This window comes from Microcaecilia unicolor, chromosome 7 (assembly GCF_901765095.1).
Source record: "Microcaecilia unicolor chromosome 7, aMicUni1.1, whole genome shotgun sequence".
Taxonomy (NCBI): Eukaryota; Metazoa; Chordata; class Amphibia; order Gymnophiona; family Siphonopidae; genus Microcaecilia; species Microcaecilia unicolor.
In genome coordinates, this window is record NC_044037.1 from 163,863,803 (window position 1) to 163,888,960 (window position 25,158).

General features: G+C 42.8%; 1 protein-coding gene across 1 annotated transcript in view; it reads left to right on the forward strand.

Annotated features, from left to right (window-relative positions):
- CCNYL1 (cyclin Y like 1) overlaps positions 1–25,158 on the forward strand; it is a 271,003-nt gene that overhangs the window by 110,526 nt on the left and 135,319 nt on the right. The window contains exon 5 of the mRNA XM_030209142.1: positions 6,238–6,273. Within this exon, the coding sequence (XP_030065002.1) occupies positions 6,238–6,273 (36 nt within the window). The remainder of the gene's footprint in view (positions 1–6,237; positions 6,274–25,158) is intronic.

Genomic DNA, 25,158 nt, shown 5'->3' on the forward strand with positions numbered 1-25,158 from the left:
TCCACCCCAACAGATTCAGAGCTCATTCTCTCACTCGCAGCAGCAGAGAGGCCAGAAGTCCCAGCCAGCTCCCCAATCAAAGCAAGGGACAAACTTTTGATTGCCTCCAAGAGAGCATAGCTACAATAAAAGTAACACTACTGGACAAGCCTACTGGTATGAGGGAGGCTGAATTCTTTCCAAGAAATATGGTCCTTTTTAACTTCGGACCATTGGGTTCTCAAAATAGTCTGCGTAGGTTGCACCCTTCATTGGCAAAGAATCCTGCTCGAATATCAGCTTTGATGCTCTCAGTAAAGCTCTGAGCAGTAGGAATTATCCTATACAACATTGTAGTTGTAGCCATTATTCACACCATGTCTTGTCATATGGCACTAGCTGTACCACCCTTTAAATTGTGAGCTGCCCAGATCTGTCTGGGCGGGATAGCAAATTTTAATAAACTGTATTGTAGACCAGTAGAGTCAGACCCTATGCACCAGGTGGAAAAGGATTTTATTTTAAGCACTTCTTGTCCCCAAGAAAACAGGAAGATTTTTCATCATCCTACACCTGAGGGCCCTGAACATTTGTCAAAGCAGAAGTCCAGATCTCAATTGTCCGTTGTTTCTTTACTTTATAAATGATGTGCTCAATCCTTCAGCTCCCAGCACAAGCAGGTACTTGCAGAGGAACTCTCCACCCTTCTAAAGGCCAATGCGGTCGAACCTGTTCCACCAGGGGAAGAAGGGCTGGGATTCTATTCCAGGTACTTCCGTGTGCAAAAGAAAACAGGGGGGATGCATCCCATCCTAGACCTAAGGGCCCTGAACAAATTCTTAGTCTGAGAAAAGTTCAGGATGGTTTCCCTGGGCACCCTTCTTCCCATGATTCAGAAAAATGATTGGCTATGCTCTCTGGACTTAAAGGATGCCTATACTCACATCTCGGTGGTCCCAATTCACAGGAAGTACCTTCGGTTTCGGCTGGGAACTCAGCACTTTCAGTACTGTGTACTGCCCTTTTGCCTAGCATCTGCGCCCAGGGTCTTCACAAAGTGCTTGGCGGTTGTCGCAGCTTCGCTATGCAGACTGGGAGTGCATGTGTTCCTTTATCTAGACGATTGGCTGGTGAAGAACACTTTGGAAGCAGGGGCTGTAAGGTCCATGCAGATGACTGTTCAACTGCTGGAGCTACAGGGGTTTGTAATAAATTATCCCAAGTCCCATCTTGTTCCAGTGCAGAAATTGGAGTTCATTGGAACTCTGCTGGATACACGGACATCTCGAGCTTATCTTCCCCAGGCAAGGGCAGACAATCTTCTGGCCCTAGTGTCCTTGGCTCGGGCGTCTCAACAGATCACAGCTTGGCAGATGTTGAGACTTTTAGGGCACATGTCCTCCACAGTTCATGTGACTTCCATGACACGCCTACATATGAGATCAGCTCAGTGGACCCTAGCTTCCCAGTGGTGCCAGGCCACAGGGGATCTAGAGGATGTCATCAATCTCTCCACCGGCTTTTGCAGTTCCCTTCAGTGATGGACCATTCGATCCAATCTGACCTTGGGACTTCCATTCCAAATTCCTCAGCCACAAAATGTGCTGACATTGGATGCATCCTTCCTAGGTTGGGGAACTCATGTAGATGGTCTTCACACTCAGGGAGCTTGGTCCTTTCAGGAAAAGGATTTTCAGATCAACTTCCTGGAATTACGAGCGATCTGGAACGCTCTCAAGGCTTTCAGAGATCGGCTGTCCAATCAAATTATTCTAATTCAGACAGACTATCAGGTTTCTATGTTTTACACCAACAAGCAGGGGGGCACCGGCTCTCGCCATCTGTCAGGAGGCCATCCGCATGTGGCTTTGGGCTCACCATCACGGTAAGTTTCTTCAGGCCACATACCTGGCAGGCGTAAACAGTCTGGCCGACAGACTGAGCAGGATAATGCAACCTCACGAGTGGTCTCTGAACATGGACGTTGTCCACAAGATCTTCCGAGCGTGGGGCACCCCTCGGTGAATCTTTTTGCCACTCAGATCAATCACAAGGTCCCTCAGTTCTGTTCCCGGCTTCAGGCCCATGACAGACTAGTGTCAGATGCCTATATCCTACATTGGGCAACATGCCTTCTGTATGCGTATCCTCCCATACCTCTAGTAGGGAAGACTTTGCTGAAACTCAAGCAAGACCGCGGAACCATGATTCTGATTACGCCCTCTTGGCCCCGTCAGATTTGGCTCCCTCTTCTTCTGGAGTTGTCCTCCATAGAGTGTTTTCCAACCCTCATCACCCAGAACGAGGGGTCATTTCTACATCCCAACCTCCCGTCTCAGCCTGGATGTTGAGAGCTTAGAATTTGCCTCCTTGGGTCTTTCAGAGGGTGTCTCCTGAGTCTTGCTTGCTTCCAGGAAAGATTCCACGAAGAGGTGTTACTCTTTCAAATGGAGGAGGTTTGCCATCTGGTGTGACAGCAAGGCCCTAGATCCTTTTTCTTGCCCTACACGGACCCAGCTTGAATACTTTCTACACTTATCAGAGTCTGGTCTCAAGACCAACTCCGTAAGAGTTCACCTTAGTGCGATTAGTGCTTCTTATCGCCGTGTAGAGGGTAAGCCTATCTCAGGACAGCCTTTAGTAGTTCACTTCATGAGAGGTTTGCTTTTGTCAAAGCCCCCAGTCAGACCTCCACCAGTTTCATGGGATCTCAATGTCATTCTCACCCAGCTGATGAAAGCTCCTTTTGAGCCGCTGAATTCCTGCCATCTGAAGTACTTGACCTGGAAGGTCATTTTCTTGGTGGCTGTTACTTCAGCTCATAGGGTCAGTGAGATTCAGGCCCTGGTAGTGCATGCACCTTATATCAAGTTTCATCACAACAGAGTAGTCTTCCGCACGCACCCTAAGTTCTTGCCAAAGGTGGTGTCACAGTTCCATCTAAACCAGTCTATTGTTTTGCTAACATTCTTTCCCCGTCCTCATACCTGCCCTGGCGAAAGCAGTTTGCATACCTTGGACTTCAAGAGAGCATTGGCCTTTTACTTGGAGTGGACAAAGCCCTTCAGACAGTCCGCCCAGTTGTTTGTTTCTTTCGATCCCAACAGGAGGGGAGTCACCATCGGAAAACACACAATCTCCAATTGGCTAGCAGATTGCATTTCCTTCACTTATGCCCAAGTTGGGCTGACTCTAGAGGGCCATGTCACAGCTCATAATGTTAGTGCCATGGCTGCGTCAGTGGCTCATTTGAAGTTAGCTTACATTGAAGAGGTTTGCAAGGCTGCAACATGGTTATCAGTCCACATATTCTCATCTCACTACTACCTTCAGCAGGATACCTGATGCGACAGTTGGTTTGGGCAGTCGGTGCTTCAGAATCTGTTCGGGGTTTAGAATCCAACTCCACACCCCCAGACCCATTTTTGTTCTGTTTCAGGTTGCACTCTGTGAGTTGTTTATTGTTTCAGGTCAATCTATGTTATGTCCTCGCCGTTGCGATGCCCAGTTGACCAATGTTCATTGTTTTGAGTGAGCCTGGTTGCTAGGGATACCCCACATGTGAGAATTTCCCGGATCTCCCCTGGAACCTTTTTTAAAAATCAGCGTTATATTGGCCACCCTCCAATCTTCCGGTACCAAGCTCGATTTTAAGGATAAATTGCATATCACTAACAGTAGCTCCGCAAGCTCATTTTTCAGTTCTGTCAGTACTCTAGGATGAATACGATCTGGTCCAGGAGATTTGCTACTCTTCAGTTTGCTGAACTGCCCCATTACGTCCTCCAGGTTTATCGTGAAGTCAGTAAGTTTCTCCGACTCGTCCGCTTGAAATACCATTTCCGACACCGGTATCCCACCCAAATCTTCCTCGGTGAAGACCGAAGCAAAGAATTCATTCAATCTCTCCGCTACGTCTTTATCTTCCTTGATCGCCCCTTTTACCCCTCTGTCATCCAGCAGCCCAACCTATTCTTTTGCCGGCTTCCTGCTTTTAATATACCGAAAAAAGTTTTACTATATTTTTTTTGCCTCTAATGCTGTCTTTTTTTCGTAATCCCTCTTGGCCTTCTTTATCTGCGCTTTGCATTTTGCTTTGACACTCCTTATGCTGCTGCTTGTTATTTTCAGATGGTTCCTTCTTCCATTTTCTGAAGGCGTTTCTTGTAGCCCTAATAGCTTCCTTCACCTCACTTTTCAACCATGCCGGCTGTCTTTTGGACTTCTGTGGTGTATGATCTCAGTCTGTCAAATTTATTGCTAATGCTTACCAAAATACTTGCACTGTGCCAAAGAGCTTCTTTCTGGAGTATATAAGATGGTAATATGTATAGGCAACTTATCCAGATGTGCTTGGAAATTTTTCTTTGTAATGAGGCCTTTAGCACCCAAAATGACTTGGAAAAATATATCTTTCTTCCACACTTTCTAGGTCTCAGACTGCATTTCTTGGTACTTAAGAATCTTCCCGCCCTCCATGTGATTCAAGTAATTGCTTGGGACCGACAGTTCTATAATCAGTGACCTGGTGTTTTTCCTTTTACCACTATATCCCACTTTTCTTGTATCCAGTTTTTTATCTGTTGGGATGGTAATTTCCCAAGTGATCATAACCTCTTCGTTTTCCACAGTTCTCTTAGGGTCATGATCCCAACACTTTTTCGGTACACTGGTGTTGTAATGCTTAGTTTCCAATGAATGAGACACACTGCCTTCTGCCTTTCTGGATAAAACAATTTTCAGCCATCAGTTCTTCACAGCCAGCCATGAGATGAGTAGCTGTTTCTAGCTCTTTCTTACGGAATCTACAGATATGTTGCACCAGTTTTTTCAATGCTTGCTGTAAACCATCTTGTCTGTAATCCTCTGTCCTGGGCTACAACTATTAATCACTCGTCCTTAGGTTTCAGTTCATCTCTCCTTCACCATTCATATATCCATTTTTGATCCATGAATGGTTCCTGAAGTAACACTTTGTATTTCCCACTGTACTTATGCATTTGCCACTTGTTTCTCACCTGTTGATCCGATTCTTTGTGTATGTTGCTTGTCTTCCTCTTCCAGTGATTACAGGACTGCATATCGGTTCTGTAACTGAACTGATGGGGGGGAGGGGCTCAAAAGGTTGTGTTCCATTGACTTGAAGTAGCTTTCTTTTACTTTTCATATAAATGAGGATACACTGTATGGTTCCTCTGTCATCCTCTGTAGCCGACTGTTTTTGGACATTGAGGATCTTTTGACATCATACAATGAAACCATCCTGGATGCCCCTCAATTTGGCCATCACCTGCCCCCTGAGGGATTTCTGTCATGGTCCTTGACAATAGGATGGCACCTATTGGTTGGAATGCACATGCCATATTCTCAGCAAGTAGAAATCAGCACTTGGGTGGAAACACTCTGTAGAATGACTAGCTTCAACAAAGATTATAATGGTGAAGATTTTGGCTAAATGTCTTCCAGACATCATGGATAGCATGTATTGATGTTATAATTAAAAATAAAATTAGTTGCCATTCTGATTCATAGAGTAAAAGAGTAGCCTAAATGAATAGAGCAGCAGACTGAGAACCAGAGGAGCCTGGTTCAAATCCCACTTCAGCTACTTGTGATCTTGGGCAACTTGGTTAACCCTCCATTGTCTTGGGTAAAAACTCATATTGTGAGCCTTTTAGGGACAGAAAAACACAAACTGTACCTGAATATATATCGCTTTGATAGCTTTTGGCTTGCAGGCAGTATATAAGAAATTAAAAGAAAACCCATTGTATACTAGAAACTAAACTGGACCATAAATTAAGGATTACAACAATAAATCTGTACTTCCCTTTTCTGAAGTCATATGTGCTTGCTCTGTGTCGAGTCTTCATACTTCAAATAAACTTTCTTATTAATGTACATCTTCCTGTCTTTGGCTTCCTTGGTCGCTCTCCCACTTTTTTTGTTGTACTGCTCTGAGCTTTTCTTAATAAATTTTACTATTAGTATGGTTATGGTACTAGTCTTAAATGCTTGCTAATTATGGGTACTTCTGCTTTGTAGATCTTCTGTTTGTTTAGAAATTCCTTCCCAATTCAGGTTATGACTTGAATCTCATATTGTGTACTTGGTGGTGGTGGTGATTTCTTTTGGTGTAAATTGTGGTTTTGGTTATTTACTGAGGCAATGTTGTCAGCTTCTGATGTATTTTGAATATATTTTTAAAAAATTGCAATAAAAAAAGAAGCTTAATCTCATTTTTTTTCCTCTTCCTAGTGTGACACTAGCAATATATTACCACATTAAAAACAGGTAAGCAGTTTGCATGGAACATAAACTATTGTAGATATTCTGACCCCATTTGTAGAGTACTAGCAATTGACAAATAAGCATGTAAATGTTTAGCTTTGGTAAATATTGTGAGTCTGTGAAATATCAAGTCATGGGGACTGTTCATCAGTGTTGATGTACCTAGTCTTAAGCCAGTTTGAATATCTTGTTACTTAGCCTATGTTCAGCACATCCATTCTTACCTAAGTTGAGCAAGGTCTTCTACACCTGTTTTGCTTTTGGAAGTAAAGGTATCATACTTAAGATAGCACCTTAAGTGTGGGAGTACAGCTTATTCTCCCCTAGTGTGCTGTTTCATATTGTAACAATAGATACATTTCAGTATAAAAGTGAGTAAAGAAACTTCTTTGCCAATTAGAAGGAAACTTTCATTTGCCAAGTACATGCAGTTCATATTTTATACTGCTTTTCTCAAAACAAGTTTGGCCCAAAGCAGTTCACAACAAATTAACACTATTCATATTACCTCATAATATATTGTGCAACCCTAAAAACAGGTGCATCAATACAAAAAATCTGGTACCATGGCCTAATGCATCCTAGGGAGAAACTAGTCAAGTTCCACATAACTCAACATAATAAAATGTAATCTACCACTATACCACATAACTGAAGAAGCTGTAGATGCTTGGTTTCCCAGTCAAGGCTACATCTCTAGTAGCACTGTAGAAATAAGATTGTGTGTGTAAATACTAATTTCGTATCTTGATAGACCAGTGCAGACTTAAGGGTTGTGTCCCTTGTTAGCAGATGGAGGTAGACACATGAAGATTGTTAATAACATTGATATAAGAAACGGTTCAGCCAGCAACTTTCTAGTATTCCTCTGCTTCTAGCAGATGGTGCAGGTGGACTGATGCAGTAGATCTCTCTTGTATGTTCATGTTTGGGGCAGACTCTCTTTCCTCAGGCTATGTCCCTTGGCTCTGTGGTTGTAATCCTGTTGGTTAAGGTAAAGGAGCGTTTGTAGTACTTCAGTGGCCTGTAGGCTAAACCTATTGAATTTCATTCTCTGTGCTAAGCTGTGGTGGGACATGAGATCAAGCATCAGGAGTTAGTCCCCTCCTTCCCCCAAGGCTTTTTTTAATCTTTTAATTTTTTTTTGAGGGGCTGGTGCTGTTTTTCCCCTCACAGGGAATAGAAATTTTATTTAAAATAAAATGGGGAGGGGGTGCTGACAGCAGGTGAAGTTTGGTTGTCTTTCCCAGTCTTGCTCAAGCTACATAGTAACATAGTAGGTGACGGCAGAAAAAGACCTGTACGGTCCATCCAGTCTGCCCAACAAGATACATAGTTGTAGACCTTTTGTAATCAGACCCAGAGCAGCAAACACTGCCTTTTTGAGGGTGGGGAAGGGCTGCATGTCTGCAATTGTACCAGAGTGGCACAGCTAGGAGCTTAGAGCCTGCAGGTCCTGACACACAATCAGTAGCTGGTCCCTTTTTTTTGTGTGTGAAACAGTGTTGTGTTGCATGGGAAAATGTGGGGAGTACCTAAGCTTCTGCCCAAGGAAGTCAGAGCACAATCTTGAGTTTGTTCCCACCCCAGCTGAGGTAATTTTGGCTGGAGTGATGGCTGTTTTGTTCTCATAACTACATTTTGGACAAGCAGTGGAGGAGTGGCCTAGTGGTTAGGGTGGTGGACTTTGGTCCTAGGGAACTGAGGAACTGAGTTAGATTCCCGGCACAGGCAGCTCCTTGTGACTCTGGGCAAGTCACTTAACCCTCCATTGCCCCATGTAAGCCGCATTGAGCCTGCCATGAGTGGGAAAGCGCGGGGTACAAATGTAACAAAAAAAAAAAAAAATATGAAGTGGTTAGGCTTTCCCATCAGGCGAGGGAAGAGGTCTCCCCTTCTGCTGGATGGTTATAAGGAGTTCTGTTAGGGCCCCAGCTTTCAGTCAAGATTGATTGCCTCAGGCAATCACACTCAGGGCTTCAGAAGCAGGGTTAGTGGGGAGTTATCCAGGAGACCTCCCCCCTTCCCAGAGACCTCTAGTCCTCAAAGCAGCCAGTGTCCCCTGAGGGTGTGGATATTGCATTGGCTAATTATCCAGGGTTCCCCAATCCTTGTTGGAAGATGTTGGGGGCAGATGAGATTTCACAAGAGGGCAGAGTTTCTCTCAGGGGTTTCACCCTAGAGTCCAAAGAGTTCATTACTAATGAGGACTCAATGTCACCAGTAATGCACTAATTTCATTAGGAGAATTGTCCTCTTTTGTAGACAAGGTGTTGGTGGCCCTTGCTCTCTTGGTTGTGGCAGAGCTCACTTCAGAGGAGGACTCTATTTTGGCAAGACTCAAGGGGCCTTTGAAGGCGCATCCCTTCCACAGGGCTTTGCAGTTGGTGTTAATGGAGTAGGAGGCACAGGATTTGGTCCTCAAGGGGACAGGGTTGATGAAGAAGCTATACTTTCTCCCTTTGAATGACCTGGAGAGGTGGTGCAAGGTCCCTAACAAATGTTTAATAAAATGTTATATACCAATATGCCTTATTAGGATCTAAATGGTTTACAAATCTATGAAACAATATTAGGACCGGCCAGCGCTAAAAAGGTGCATCTGCGCGATTACAATTTTTAATCTTATGTCGGCCCCCTCCCCCCCTTCGCTTTAAAGTGAAAAAGATAGACTGCAGATTTCAATTCTCAAAACTGACATATTGTACTTCAGTTACTAAACTGAAAATAAAATCATTTTTCTTACCTTTGTTGTCCAGTGATTTTATTTTTTTAATCATTTTATTCCTTGTCTCTGGTTCTGTTCCTCTGTCTGTGCTCTGAACTCTATTTTCAGGGCCTCCTCTCTCACTATTTTTCTCTCCTCCTCTTCCTCTTCACTTCTTCCCCTGTAGCATCTTTCACATTCAGCATTCTGCCATTTTTCTTCCTCCTTATATCTGTCTTGTTTCTATCCCTTCCCTTCCTTCATGGGCACCATCTCCTCTCCTCTCTAGCTTCCAACTCCTGCAGCAGGAAACAGGAAATTTCATCACAGAAGGCGAGACACTAGAGAGGGAGGGCTCCGGTTACAGAGAGGAGTGGAGTAGCGTGTGCTTAATCCTGCTGTATGTACAAGGCAAGTTTGGAGAATGTTGGGTGGGATGAGATGCCAGAGAGCAGGGTGACAGGAGAGAAAAGGCTGCCAACGTATGGTGGCAGATAGGAGAGAACAAGCTGCAGGAGCATCGGAGAGGGAGATGGTAGTGGTAGGAGAGAGCAGCATGATGCAATTAATCAAGTTAAAATTATTAGCTTGAGTCAAAAAAAATTTAGCGCGATTAATCGTGTTAAGGCGCATTAAATGAACAGCCCTGGAAAATATAGATACAAAAATATAAGGTACTCCAAAAAAATGACAGACAAGGCCTAATCCACTCACACAGCAGTCATACCTCTTTTCTAGTACAACAAATCTAAAACAAAAACCATGCTGACATATTTATCCAGGAATCTAGAAGACCTGCCTGTTTCAATCTGCATATCAATTGCTAATTTAAAATATGTTTTTAAAAGACTTTGGGACTTGTGGGGCAGTGTAGGTGGCCACCATACTGGAAGAAGGTTATGAGGCCCTAAATGATGCCCAAGACATTAAGATCAAGTTTTCCTTTTAAGCAACTATTTGTCTGCTTGGTGTTGGGAGTTCAGTCTATATAATCTGTGATGGTCACATGGCCCAGGTGGTTCTCTATTGGTCCAGCAACATCCCCTTCAGAAGTGGTGTTTCTGAAGTTGGAGGCTTTTGTGGTGGATATTTTGTACAACCTCATTCACATCTGTTTGTGCTTTCTGGTGTTGGGTGTGGTATCTCAGATGGCAGTTGCTTAGAAATTGGTCAGCTCATGCCACCTCAAAAATGCACACCTTAGCAAACTTCCTTTCCAAAGGTGTCTAACCTTTGATGAAAACTGGAGAACGTTGTTTAAACCCTAGGGGATGCCAGGCCTCAGCAACTCCCAGAGGACAGAGTGGGTTCAGCCTAGAGAGTGCTTCCCCAGTTTCTGAAAGAATATTTCTTTTCCTACTTTGGTGGGTATCAAAAGGCCAGCCCTTTCCAGAGGCAAGAAGGTTGAGAGGTTCAGGTTCCTTTGCCAGCAACCCTGCTGGATGGTCCTAAGGGACCCCAATGAGATTCAGAGGGTCCCTCTCCCATGGAACCAGTTGGAGGCAAGCTTTCCTTGTTGCTTCAGGAGTAGACCCTCATTACCTCTGATCAATGGGTTTTGCTAGAGTTTGTAGAACCCATTTCAGACACCTTTTATGGCATTCCTCTTCAGGGCAGGGTCCAAGCAATTTGTGGTAAGGGAGAGCAGGTTGTCTGCTCGCTGTGGGAGCTGCTGAGCCACTGCTGCCACAGGAGTGTGGGTGTGACCAGTTTATTTTGTTATACCCAAGATTGGGTGGGGAGCTTCAGCCAGTTCTGGCTGTCAAGAGGATTAGTGCTTCCTTGAGTCCTGCATTTCTGGGTGGAGATTCTTCTGTGTGTTCATGGTGGTACATCATGGGGAGTTTGCTTCCTTGAATCCTGCATTTCTGGATGGCGATTCTTCTCTGTGATCATGGTGGTACATTGTGGGGAGTTTCTGGCTTTAGAGGCAGACTGAATTTTGGTTACAGCACCAAAATCAACCCCAAATCTTTCCGCCTCCTTTGTGCGTCGGCCATGTTTTTGTTTTTAACTGAAAATGACCGTGTGTTTTCAGTGGAAGCTGAAAATGTTATGCTGTGTCCTGTTTTTGTCTCCCTCCTTCCCCCTCTCCTCCACTGAACAGGAGTTGCCCTTCCTCCCAGATTCCCCACCCCCCCCCCCCCACCTCACCCATAGGCTCTCCCAGGCCTATCTTACGATCCATGGTGGTTTAGGGCATAGCTGGGGCAGGAGCAATCCCCAGTTACTCTTGCCCTTTCTGGCTCTGTGCTCAAAATGGCTGCCACAACTGGGACATCGCTCCTGCCCTGACTACACTACTAGACCACCAGGGAATGTAAAGTAGTCTGAGGACAGGGAGGTGAGGCTATTCTCTGTAAACTTTATTATTATTTTTTTTTTTTTTGTACTGCGGTTGCAAGTAATTGCACTTATGATGTTGCACAATAGTTTATCAGTGAAGTCAGTTCTGGAGTACCTCCTTCCCAGTCAGGTTTTCAGGATATCCACAATGAGTTTGCATGAACTTGATTTACATATACTGCCGCCTCCATTACATGCAAATCTCTTTCATACATGTTCACTATGGATATCCTGAAAACCTGACTGGCAAGTGGGTATTCCAGGACTGACTTGGGAAACACTGGTTTATATAGTAGAGTGTTCTAAATAAATGCTTTTCATACAAAAGTTTAGCAGGAATTTAAGTCTGTAAATTTGAGATAAGCTCCTTAGGAATTAGCTTCTCTGCACCATACTTGAAGTAACAGCTGACATCATAACTCCTCAGTGTAAGCCACTGTAAAAGCACTGTGGCTTTTAGTTTTTCATTAGCTGATGTCCATATATGTGGAGGCCATTTTGCTTCAGTATATCGCATACCATGTAAAATGAGTTTATCTTGTTTGGCAGACTGGATGGGCCATACAGGTCTTTATCTGCCATCATTTACTATGTTATTATATATGTTACTGTTTTAAAATACAGTCTTTTTTTTTTTTTTTTTTTTTTTTTAAAATTATATCACTCTAGCTTGGATAGTATGAGTTTAGCAGAGGGATTCAGACTGCAACCTCTGACAATCCCCAGCGACCTTCATTGGTACACATTCGTGCAACCAAACTTAGAGTTTTCGGTTTTAGTTTTAATTTCAGTTGAAACCAGGTGGTGGTTTTCAGCTGCAGTTTCGGTTTCATCCAAAAGCTTTCAGTATCAATGGCAATTTCAGTTTTAGGCCAAACTGAAAATAGTTTGTCGCTCTCTATCTGGCCTCTCAGTCTTTTGGAATTGTACTTCCACATTACTATTTGGGATGCTCACAAGTGTGTTCTGTTATGATCACCCACCCCACCCCCGGGAGCACTTTCAGTTCAGTGTGTTCCTCTTTGGCCTGGCCATAGCCTCCTGTTCACATTCTGTCTTGCCTCAGAAACAGAAGTAACCTTCTGAAGGAGTAAAACTTTACTCCCCCAGGCAGAATGCCAGGTAAGAAAAACTCCGGCTACTAAATAAGTATTAGACATAATAAATGTTTGTTCAAATTGTCAAAGAAGCCAATCAGTAATTATTGAAATAGTAACAAACTAGTAAAAAAAGCCCCGTTTCTGATGCAAATGAAACGGGGGCTAGCAAGGTTTTCTTCTGTGTGCATGTGGGAGTGTGTGTGTCCCTGCCCTCTGCCCTCTCTCCCCTCCCACCTCTGAGTCCTTCACTGCTTTGCTGTGTTTTCCTTCACTGACTGTTTGTGTTACAGAGAGGGCGGGGCAGACACTCATGGGGAAACCGGATATCTCTTCCCCTTCACACTTCCGGCTGGAGGCTTCATAGAACCTTGGTGTTGCCTTTTATATAGAGAGAGAAACTCCCAATACAGTATAATATGTAGCAAATAAAAACAGAGTTTTCCGTGGGAGCTGTCAATATGTCCACCTCCTAGTGGACACACTGAGGCTCTCCATCCTCAGTTCTGTTTCCTCTTAAATACTTTTTTCTTCCTTTCTTCATTATCTTAATTATAATTACCCTTCCTACTTAATAAATATGCATCTTTCCAGAATATTCTGTTTCATATTATGAATCATCCATCAAATTCTATCATTTATTCTCTTATTATATTGGCAGTTAGGGCCTCTCATGCATATAAGCATAAGTTGTTTTTTTTTTTTGTTTGTCTTTGGGTTTTTTTTTTTTTTTTTAATATAGGTTGACCTATGTCCTTGGTATGCACAGTCATCATACTACCTCCCTCCACCCTCTGGCTTAACCTATAGTTTTACCCACACCCCCTTACTTCTCCCTCTGATTATTTATCTGGATACAGCAGGCGTCCTTAGTCATAGGAGTCTCTGGCTCTTAGTTTGCTGACCAGCAACTTATCAGAAGTTAGCACATGCCAAAATGTCAAACTACAAATTTCTACAGCCTTAGAAAGTAGTTACCAGAAAACATGCTATCTTGCAATTCCAGATCTGCTCACAGCTCGAAGAGCAAAATAGCTTATAATAAAAACTAGAAATATGTATGGTTTGCACCTTTTCATGGCCTTTATGATATACACCTTGGACCTTTTACCAAAGTAATTGGTCATGGCTGCAGCATTCCTTGTAAGCAAGGGGACAGTGCATTCCCCACCTTAAGAATTGGCTGATTTAGGCCAGTTTGAAGTTGGAAGAGGGAACTGTTTGGTCCCCTTCCTGCAGGGCTTTGGTTGGGTAGGAAACTTGTGAATTGAAACCAGCTCAGGTCCTTTAACATTTGATACCCATCTATGTCAGTTTTCTTCCTCAAACCCTAGTAAGCAAGCATTGATCCCAGTTTCAAGTCTTCTGTGTGCTTCCAACCCCAAGAGTTTGGGACTTACCTACATTTGCTTAGTTGTAACCCAGGAGGTGGTTCTTCATGGACATGTGGCCTCTGCAGTGTGCTGTCCTGCCCTTGTGGTCACTGCACTCACTGGTTCACGGTTTGGTTTACCCTTTTGACAGCACTTTAAAATCAGCTACAGTAATTGTTACTCCAACATCACATTTTGATGGGGAGGGGGGGGCAGGTGGTGGTCCTTTGTACTGCCAGATTGAGTTTTGATAGCCACAGATGCATCTGAGGCTGGGGAGCCCACTGTTGGACAAGGTGATTCCGGGATGTTCATTAGTCCAAGAGACTGCTCCATAAATCCATCTGGAGGTGAGAGCTATTCATCTGGCCTTGTTTCACTTTCCTCCTCTTCAGGGTCAAGTGTTGCATGCATTGTCAGCTTTATAGTACGTCAAACTCGGAGGTACCAGGAGTACAGGTGTCTCCTATGAGATGGATGAGCTGTGTGCATGGGCAGAGCTGCACCTTCTTGTGGCGGGGGGTGGACTTTATCAACTGACAAATGTCTGACCCAGAGGAGTGAGAACAGTCTGGTGACCTTCACTTGGTGGTGGAACACTGCAGGAGTTTGTTTGATCTGATGGCATCTCACCAGAATTCTAAATGCCTTTGGAGGCGAGAGTCTAGATCAGCAGGGCTGAATGATCTGATTCAGTCCTGGCCTTAGCTTCTGCCTCTGTATGCGTTTCCCCTGTGGCTGCAGGTAGGTTGAGTGATTGGTCGGGTCATGAAGCACACATTTCTGGTCATTTTGATTGCACCAGATTGACCTCACCATCCTTGATACACAGATCTAATTCCATCTTCTAGTGAGTCCTCTGCTACCCTTTCCAAGAGGGTTGGAGCTCCTTTTCCAAGGTCCAGTCTTCATTGAAGATCCAGATCCCTTCTGGCTTATAGCCTGACCCTTGGAAAGGCAGCACCTGAGAAGCCAGGGGTTTTCTCCCTCATTTATCACCCTGCTACTGAAGGTGTGGAAACATCACTTGTTTTCGTCAGGGTGTGGAAGGTGCAGACCATGGGGTAACTCTCTAGAGAGCAGACATTGCAGTTATCTTGTCATTCGTACAAAACAGTCTGGGTCAAAGATTGTGCTTTAATTTTCTAAAGGTCCAAGTGGCAGTGCTTGCCTTCCTCTGAGGCAAAGTAGGTGGGGTTTAATTGCAGTCCAGCCAGATGTAGTGGCACCCCAGTGGGATTGTCGTTTGCTGGCCTTTGCCAGGCCAAGCCTTTTGAATCCCTTTCAGTGGGCCTCTATGAAGGATGTCAGTGATTTTTCCTTATGGCCATCTGTTTGGCTAGAAGGCACTTTTTTTTCCCCAAAGGATCCGTATTTGTCCTTTTCTGATGCTGTTTTGCTGCATTCTGTTCCCCCTTTCTGCCAAAGTGGTTTCAGAGGTCCTCTGGTTCAGGACTGTCACAAATGCTTCATAAGCTGGATGTTCACAGGGTGGTTCAACTTGAAGGCTACTAATCCTTTTTGGATGTCTGATCATGTTTTGTTCTGTCATAATCCTTACAGGGTCACACTTTAGTTACATGTGAGATTAAGTTAGCTATTGCGTCGGTCTACATTCTTTAGAGGAAAGATCCCAGGGCCCATTCCACAACTTTGTAGGCTGTGTCCTGGGCTTAAGCAAGGTCCTGTCTACATTCTTTTGTCAGACATTGCAACTTTGATATTTGGGCAAGACAAGACCATGCCTTTGGTATGGAAGTCTTGGAAGGTGGTATTTATTCCAACCCCCCTCCCTTCCCCCAAATCCAGATAACTCTCGAATATTCCGTGGTTCTGGACTGGTCTAATAGGAAGGTGAAATGTTATTCTTACCTGTTTTCCTTTCCTTGAGTCTTACTAGACCAGTCCAGGACCTGCTCCAGAAGACTGAGATTTGAGATTCATGGGTCCTAGTTCTGCTAGTTGTTGGTATACAGTCGGTTCTGCAGAAGTAACCATAAGGGGCCTCCATTATGGGTCTAGTATGGTTACTAGCCTCTTTTTTTTTTTTTTTTTTTTACTCCTTTAATTGTTTTGGTTTGAGTGGCCTTGGCAATAGCATACTGGAATGTTTATGGCTACACCACTTATATCTTCAGAATCTTCAAGTGTCTGCCTCTATCTGCTAGTAAGGGAGGACATATAATCCATAGGTCTAAGCTGGTCTAAGAGGACTGTAGGAAAGGAAATTGACAGGTGGTAATAAATTTCACAGTAGATTTAAGCCTAAGGTCTTAGACATCAAAATAAGTAAAGTGAGCAATAGTCATTAAATTCTCAAAGGAATGTTGAAAAGATTACGAAGCCTGATAAATATGGTTATGAAACCATATGGCAGTGATTCCCAAATCTGTCCTGGGGAGGATATCAGAATATTTATTGCCTCCTTATGCATGAAATAGATTTGCATACTGTTCATTGTTGATATCCTGAAAACCTGGCATATGGGTATGATTTTGCCTTTGACTACAGAAATATTCTTCTAACCTAGAAGTATTGACTACAACTAAACTTTCAAGGACCCCCATAAATTAAATGATATTACTGTACTGGGATAAATTGGGTTTTTTTTGTTTTGTTCTTTTTTCCTTTCCTCCTCCTCCTCAAAAAGAGCTATTGTAAGTGTTTAACATACAAGATGGTAATTAAGATCAGAATAAAAATGACAATGAATTGTAGTCATGGGATTCTCCATAAAATGCATTAAAAGCAAAGCTTTGGTGCTCAAAATCAAAATCTCACTTTATGGGGACCTGATACGGTACAACAAATGATTTCCATGGCAGATTAAAGTGTCTTTGATCAATGGCATTCAAAGATAAGCAGATACAAAGGAAAGGGCACCCTCTTAGAATATCAGATTTGTTGGCCATCTTTGCTACAGATTGTAACGTGTTACTTCAGTGGCTGGAGGCTTTAGATCTGTTTACAGGTAGGGCCCTTTGTATTAATGTTCAGTGTTTCATTAGCTTATGCATGGAGTGTCACATAATTCTAAACTTTTGCTAATCCACTTCAGTATTTTTCTGACCCCTTTGAGGTAATCCAGAGACTTGGCATTGCCTGTCATGTGCATATAGATGATATCTAACTTGTTCATTGATCAGGCTTCAGTGTTTTCGAAAATGAACACCTGTTTAGAGGGAGTAGCAAAGCTACTACTTTTAGGTTAAAAATAAACCAATCTAAGGGTTAGATTTTATTAAAAGATGCTTCCACATTTACCACAGGTTCCATTTTATTTAGTAGGACCTGCTAGTAATTACACTTTTAACGGTATTAGCGTTCCCTAACACAGTTTTGTAAGTCTGGAGTTTCTGTATCTGTGGAACACATTTCTGACAATTTAAATGTAATAATACTTTTGCTGCTTCTTTCCACACTATTCTATCCAGAGGATCACAATAATACGCGTATCACAAAAAGAACATTATCAAAAAGAGCAGAAAAAGATACTGAGAGAATGAAAGGCCCAAAAAAGTAGTCGGTAGACCACAATATTCACATTCAATGATACAAAAAGCTATCTTGCCATGAATTACTGTATAATCAATGTAAATCTTAAGCTCTAATGGCAAATCATTCCACAAAAATAGAGAAACACCTGTAAAACTTCATTGCACTGTCTGATAAGTAATTTCAGGCCTGGAAGAACAATCCAGTTTAACTGGGTCAGAGCTCAGGCAGAAATCTCGCCTCACCATTTTCTCCCTTAAAGTGGCCCTGCTTCATGAAATACTCTAAAATATGACAGTTTTTAAACTTTATTCATGGTTCCATTGGCACCTAATCTAAGGCTACTAAAATTGGAGAAACTCTATCAAAACATAAACTATGGATCACCACATGAAAAAGTATGCATGAGGCCTTCATAATCATGCAGTATGCATTTTTAGGAAATTCTAGGTAAATGGTGTTTTAGTAATCAAGAGGGATCAGTACTGTATATAAGTGATTGTATTTAATGTCCTAGAATCCTGTGGTGAGATACAGGAATGTAACTGGTGCACCAGTTTCATTTTAATCCAAGCTTTTCTAACAACAAATTGGTTTACCCAGCAGCAATGTATACATTTCAGGTAGTTCTTGTATGCGTGCTTTCATATGGAAGTTAGCACTTGTTCCCGACCCCCCCCCCCCGGCTTGTAAGTAGTATCATTGCCTCTTAAGGTAACTGCCACTCTTTGCAGCCAATTTGGTCAAATGTAGTTTATTGTAGGCAGAGCAAGCGTTAGCATTAGAGAATGACATGGTGAAGTTTGTCCCCTTCCCTCGTGGGTTCTGTCTCCATCCTCACCCCATCTCTGCAAGTTTTGTCTCCATCCCTGCTCCGTCCCCACAGATTCTGTCCTCATCTGAAGAAGCCTCAAACACTTATGATTTTATATTTAAATCTTTTTATTAAAGTATAAAAAGGAGCAATATGCTATGCAACTTTATAAATCACGAATTTAAAACAATACAAATGAGCAAATATAACAACCCACCACCACTCTCTACCCTTCCAACCCCAACAATAGCTGACTTCTACTACCCCAAGGAACCCTAATCCACCCTGTTAAAATGTCCAGGGATACAAAATACAACCCATTCTGTATGCCCTGGGGGGGGGGGGGGGGGGGGGGAAATATGCCCTATGAAGCACTGTTATGATTTTTTAAATCTGTGGATGAATAAGTCATTATTCAATCTCAGGATTCAGTCTAGCACTCCTGTCTTCCACAGTCCTTCCTGCAATAGAATGTCTTCTCAGAAGATGTGTTGGTAGCAGGAATGTAGAGGATCCCCTATACAAATTTTGCCAGTTGTGGCCAGCACTTTTGCTTGTTTTGCCAAAAAAAATGAAAACATCATCGCCTACATCACTTGAACATAACTGTCCAATTAAATTAACAGTCTTCAAAGTAGAGAAAAGACATGGGGACATAGTTTGTCCCAATCCCCACCCTGTTCCCTCAGGCTCTGTGGCCACCCCATCCTTCGGGCTCTGTCCCTGTGTCATTCTCTAGTTAGCATGACATCAGCAGATTAGACAGTTACCTACTATGGCACATCGGAGGGGGGGGGGAGAGGGGTTTAAGGGTAAGCTGAGCCAGAAAGGTTTTTTTTTCTTGTGCCAGCTTCTCCCCATTACTGATCTAGAGCTTCTGTAAACTCCCCCCACCCCCGGCATAAATGGTATAAATTGCAAGATTGTTTCCTATGAGGAGCACAGCCAGACATTAAACACCATTTCTGTTGCCAGCTGGGGAACATCAAGTAGGCTGGCATGCCTAGAAGAAGCTCAAGTCAGATAGTTTCTGGAGAAGGAATGGAAGCACAGTGAATGGGGTGAGGAGGGTGACTGCTTTTGCAGGGGAGAGAAAGCATGGGGTGGGCCTTTCCAAGAGTAAGGTGATAGGGTGGAAAGCTTGCTGAGGCTCAGGAAGAGTGAAGAGTACTGAACTTACAGTTCTATTGGTAATATGTAATTTATCTTTAAAATCAGGCATGATACCGGAAGACTGGAGGTTGACCAATGTAATGCCAACTTTTAAAAAGGGTTCCAGAGGTGGTCCGGGAAATTATAGACCAATGAACCTGATGACAGTGCTGGGCAAAATAATAGAGACTATATTACAAAGAGCAAAATTATTGAGCATAAACCTAGGCATAGATTAATAAGACAAAGCCACCATGCACATAGTCAAGGGAAATCTTGCCTCACCAATCTACTACATTTCTTTGAAAGGGTGAATAAGCATGTGGATAAAAGTGAGCCAGTCGATGTTGTGTTATCTGGATTTTTAAAAGGCATTTGACAAAGTACCTAATGAAGGATTCCCGAGGAAATTAGGTTAAGAAAGTCTTGAGATAAGAGACAGTGTCCTATTATGGATTAATAACTGGTTAAAAGGAAGAAAAGAGTAAAGTTAAATGGTCAGTGTTTTCAATGCAGAAGGTTAGATAGTGGGGTTCCCCAGGGGTCTATGCTATGACCGCTGCTTTTAAACATTTAGAGAAGAGGAAAAACTAGTGAGGTAATTAAATTAGCTGATGACAGTTATTCTAAGTTGTTAAATCACAAGAACGTCGTGAAATTGCAAGAAGACCTTATGAGACTGGGAGATTGGGCATTCAAATGGCAGATGACATTTATTGTGAGCAAGTGCAAAGTGATGCAAATATAAAAGAGGAACCCAAACTATAGTCACATGATGCAAGGTTCCATATTAGGAGTCACCACCCAGAAAAAGGACCTAAGTGTCATCATTGCTATATTGAAACCCTCTTCTCAGCGTGGAATGGCTGCTAAGAAAGCAAATAGATAATATTATAATGCCTTTGCATCACTTCATGGTGCGTATACTGTGTGCAATTCTGGTCACTGCATCTCAGATATAGCAGAATTAGAAAAGGTACAGAGAAGGTTGAGAGATGATAAAGGGATGGGATGACTTCCCAATGAGAAAAGGCTAAAGAGTTTAGGGCTCTTCAGCTTGAGGAAGGCACCTGAGGGGGAGATATGGTAGAACTCTATAAAATACTGAGTGGAGTAGAACAGGTAGAAGTTCCAAAAATATAAGGTCTAGGAGACATGCAGTGAAGCTACTAAGTAGTAAATTTAGAACAAATCGGAGAAAATATTCTTCACTCAACATGTAATTAAACTCTGGAGTGTGTTGCCAGAGAATGTGGTAAAAGCAGCTTAAGGTTTTAAAAAAAGGTTTAGATAATTGTTTACAAGTCCATAACCATTATTAAAATGGAGTTGGGAAAATTCAACGCTTTTTTCTAGGATGAGCAACATAAAATGTGTTTTACACTTTTGGGATCTTGCCAGATACTTGTGACCTGGATTGGTCAATATTTGAAATGGGATACTAGGCTTGATGGACTTTGTCCCAGTATGGGAACGCTTTTGTTCTTATATGTAGGGCAGAAGAGGGACAAGGAGAGGGTGTGCAAGGAGTTATACAGGGAACCAGAAATTTTTATTTTTGTCAATATAATCAAGTATACTTTATTCATAAACCTGAAAAGATTAGAAATATAACTATATGAAAATCAAAACACAAATACCACACAATAATATTATTTAGTCCACAAAACCTTAGGGGCAAGAATAGTAAAGAAAAAACTAAATTTAAAGAAAATGACTATTGCAGAAATAAACTACAATAGTCTACAGCCAGATGTGTCATTCCCTAGGGTTAACTTCAGGGCTGGCTACAACACCAGTTTCTTCTCTGGCACAATAAATTCAGCCAGCTGTTTGGGCTCAAAAAAATAGGAAATTTTTGTTTTGATAAGAAATACAACATTTTACAGGAAATTTCAAAATAAATGATGTTCCCAAAGCCAGGACTCTTGGCGTACGGTCCAAGAAATCTTTCCTGCACTTCTGTGTAGCTTAAGTCAAATCCAGGAAATATACTCACATTTGAACTCAAAAACTGTTCACTTATATGACAGAAATATAATTTCAAAATGTAATCTCTATCATGTTCCAGAGCGAAAGTCACAAGTAAAGTTGTTTAGATGTCACCACCTGCTGCGAACTTTCCAAAAAAGCAGTTAAATCAAATTTATCAGGAGGGTCTCCTTTTGCTCCAACTGGACTTGAGCTTCCAGGTTTTCCTCCAAGAGTCAAATATTGGGCTCTCACTAGAGGTGGGATGTTCTCAACAGGGATAAGTAATATCTCATGGAAGTATCTGCGCACCATCTCAACCGGAGAAACAATCAGAGATCTGGGAAAGTTTAAAAATCTCAGGTTGTTATTTCTCAATTGGTTGTCTATCCTCTCCAGCTTCCGGGCAGCCAAAGTTCTTTCTTTCATTAAAGTCAGTTCTATCTGTTTTAACTCATCTGTTCAGCTTGTTTCACCAACTGCTCCCCAATAGAAGTTAACAATACTCTGTGTTCTTCCACCTTGGATACAACGGTCCCAAAATCAGTTTTAAACTCTGTAAATGCCACTTTAAGGTTGGAGTCTATGGCCCTGATAGCTTACCACAGGGAATCCAAAGATACTGTGGCCAGTTGAACAATATCTACAAGTTGTTTTTTGTTTTTAACCTCGAGGAGGTTCTTCCTCCACTCTATAAGTTTGCGTTACAGATTTTCCTGCAGTTGGGCTTACTCCTAAAGGTTTCTTTTCGGCTGCCTTTCCACTAATGAGGCACTCTCCTACCTCATGGGATTGAGAGACAGCACCAATCTCTCAGCAAACCGCTTCCAGGCTTCAAGGAAGATGGCCTTGAATCCGAGCTCAAAGGTACCCGGTCAGCGCTGAGGTCCGCCAGTGCGGTAGGTCCTCCCAAGGTGGGACGTGTAGTTGCAACTCGATGTGTCAATGCTCCCTCAAGGGTGGACTGTATCATGTGCCTCAGAAGTTGGAGGGTGAGTCTTCTGAGTGCCTTTCCTTTTCCCCATGACTGCAGAAAGCAGTCTGGGGTTTGTAGCGTCAAATAAGCACACTGGAGAGAGCGGCACTTCAAGCGTCTTCTCCAGAGGCCATCCTGCCTCCATCACAGGGGACCAGAGATTGAGAGGGAAAGATCTGGGGAATGAAGAGGGAGGACTAGAAATTGAAAATGAAGGGCGATTAGAACCAGTTATTGGTTGGAGGGAAAGGGAGAAAGGACCTATGATGTAGTAGAGAGAGAAGATGGAGAAGAAGATTATCTTTTTATTAGAGGAGACAGGAAATAAAGGGAAGGAGGATGAGGCATAGAGGGGAGAGCATAGGAGAAAAGGAGAGGGAGAGCAAGAACAGAAAAGGAGGGAGAACAAAGTATCTCTTTGAAGGAAAGAGACAAGGAAGCAGGAGAACTGAAATGGAAAAAAATACCAGGACCAGAAAATGGGACATTTTGAATCATAAAATGAAGCCAGACACCAAAGATTATAAACTTTTTTGTTTGTTTGTTTTCCTTCCACTTTCCTTGAGAACATTTGGATTCTGTTGGCTAATGTGACTTTCTGATGCATAATTCTCTTATAAAGAGGACATACCCACCAGCATGGGGGCTTTTGAATGGGTGTAAAATATTTTAGGTTTTAAAACTTGAATGTGTAATATTTTGAGAGTACAGTGTGTTGTTGTTCGTGCATTCGGTATTCGCTATTTCGCATATCTGCAAATGTGTGAATAGAGGACTCAATTCGCTATTCACGTTACTGTATTCGCGGACATGCACATTTCAAAACAGCCTTTTCCCTTTTACTTTCGCTTTGCGTTTTTGGCATTATGGAAACATAGAAACATGACTGCAGATAAAGGCCATTTGACCCATCCTCTGTAACCCCGAATTCTTCCTGTTCCTAAGCAATCCCACATGCTTATCCCATGCCTTTTTAAATTCTGGAACAGTCCTAGACTCCACCACCTCCATCGGGAGGCCATTCCACGCCTCCACCACCCTTTCTGTGAAATAGTATTTCTTTAGATTACTCCTAAGCCTATTCCCTCTTAGCTTTGTCATATGCCCCCTCATTCCAGAGCTCTCCTTCATTTGAAAAAGGCTCTCTTCCTGTACATAAATGCCCTTGAGATATTTAAACATCTCTATCATGTCTCCTCTCTCCCGCCTCTCTTCCAGCATATACATGTTGAGGTTCATAAGCCTGTCACTATAATTTTTGCGTTCAAGACCGCTTACTAATTTTGTGTCCGCCCTTTGGACCGACTCCATCCTGTTTATATCTTTCCATAGGTGCGGTCTACAGAACTGCATGCAGAACTCCAAATGAGGCCTCATCAGAGACTTATACAACGGCACTATCACCTCCTTTTTCCTGCTGGTCATGCCTCCCTTTATGCACCCAAGCATCCTTCTGGCTTTGACCGTCACTTTTTCTACCTGTTTGGAAGCTTTAAGGTCATCAGACACAATCACCCCCAAGTCCCGCTCTTCCTTCGTACACTGAAGCACTTCACCCCCTATACTGTACTGTTCCCTTGGATTCTTGCGACCCAAGTGCATGACCCTGCATTTTTTAGGATTAAACCTTAGTTGCCAAATATTGGTCCATTCCTCCAGCTTCGCTAGGTCCTTCTTCATGTCATTCACACCCTCCATGGTGTCCACCCTGTTGCAGAGTTTAGTATCATCTGCAAAGAGACAAACCTTACCAGACAGCACTTCCGCAATATCGCTCACAAAGATGTTAAAAAGAGTCTGCCCTAGGACTGATCCCTGCGGTACTCCACTGATGACATCCTTTTCTTCAGAGCAAGCTCCATTTACCACTACCCTCTGTCTCCTACCATTTGTATATTATTTAGGGTGTTTGTGTCCCTTCCTGGACTGTGGTCCAGTCCAGGAATGAACAAAGCACTCAAGGCTGCTGCTGTTGTATATATGTGTTTGTTTATCTAGACTCCTGAATCCCCAGAGCAGTGCACTCACTCTGAATAATTCTAAAGACAGTAATCAGAAGACATACAGTAGATATGAGAAATCAGTTCTTTATTAATACTCACCACAATCAGATACAACAGGATCAATGTTAGTACAAACCAAGTGATTTCTCAGGGGAGATCAGCAAGCGATTCAAACTCATGTCACAAATACTGGAAACTCCCCTGAACACCTTTTCAGCTGCCAGTTTTATACCCTTTTCTACTAATCACATTAATGGCAGTTTCGCATTATCATTATTTTTCTATTTTGAAATCATTACTTTCGACCACAATGACTTCTTAACTTTCCAGTTTCGACCAGCCCCCATTATAGTTCTCTTTTCTTGCACCTGGCTACCAGTAAATCTATCTTTTACGGGATATCTCTTGACCGCAGGTTCTCGTTATGCCAATGACCAACTGGCATTTTTACATCAGCTCATCTCTTTTTGAAACTTGCCAAGTTTCATTAACTCTTCAGCCTGTCACGTTACTTTGTTGCTTAATTCAAAGGTCCCATACCGAGGGCATTCAATTTATTTATCAGTCGTCTGTGCGGAACTGTGTCAAAGGCTTTGCTGAAATCCAAGTATACCACATCAAGTGCCCCTCCCACATCCAACTGTTTGGTCACCCAGTCGAAGAAGACAGTTTCGTCTTACACGACCTGCCACTAGTGAAGCCATGCTGCCCATGTCCCGCATTCCATTTAGTTCAAGAAATCTCACAATCCTACACTTTAGAAGCGTTTCCATTAGGTTACTCACCACCGAGGTCAGACTGACAGGTCTGTAATTCCAAACCTCCTCCTTATTTCCACTCTTGTGCAAAGGAACCACATCCGCCCTTCTCCAGTCCACCGGGACCACTCCAGTTTCTAAGGAAGCATAGAAGAGGTCCGTCAGCGGAGCCGACAGAACTTCTCCGAGTTCCTTA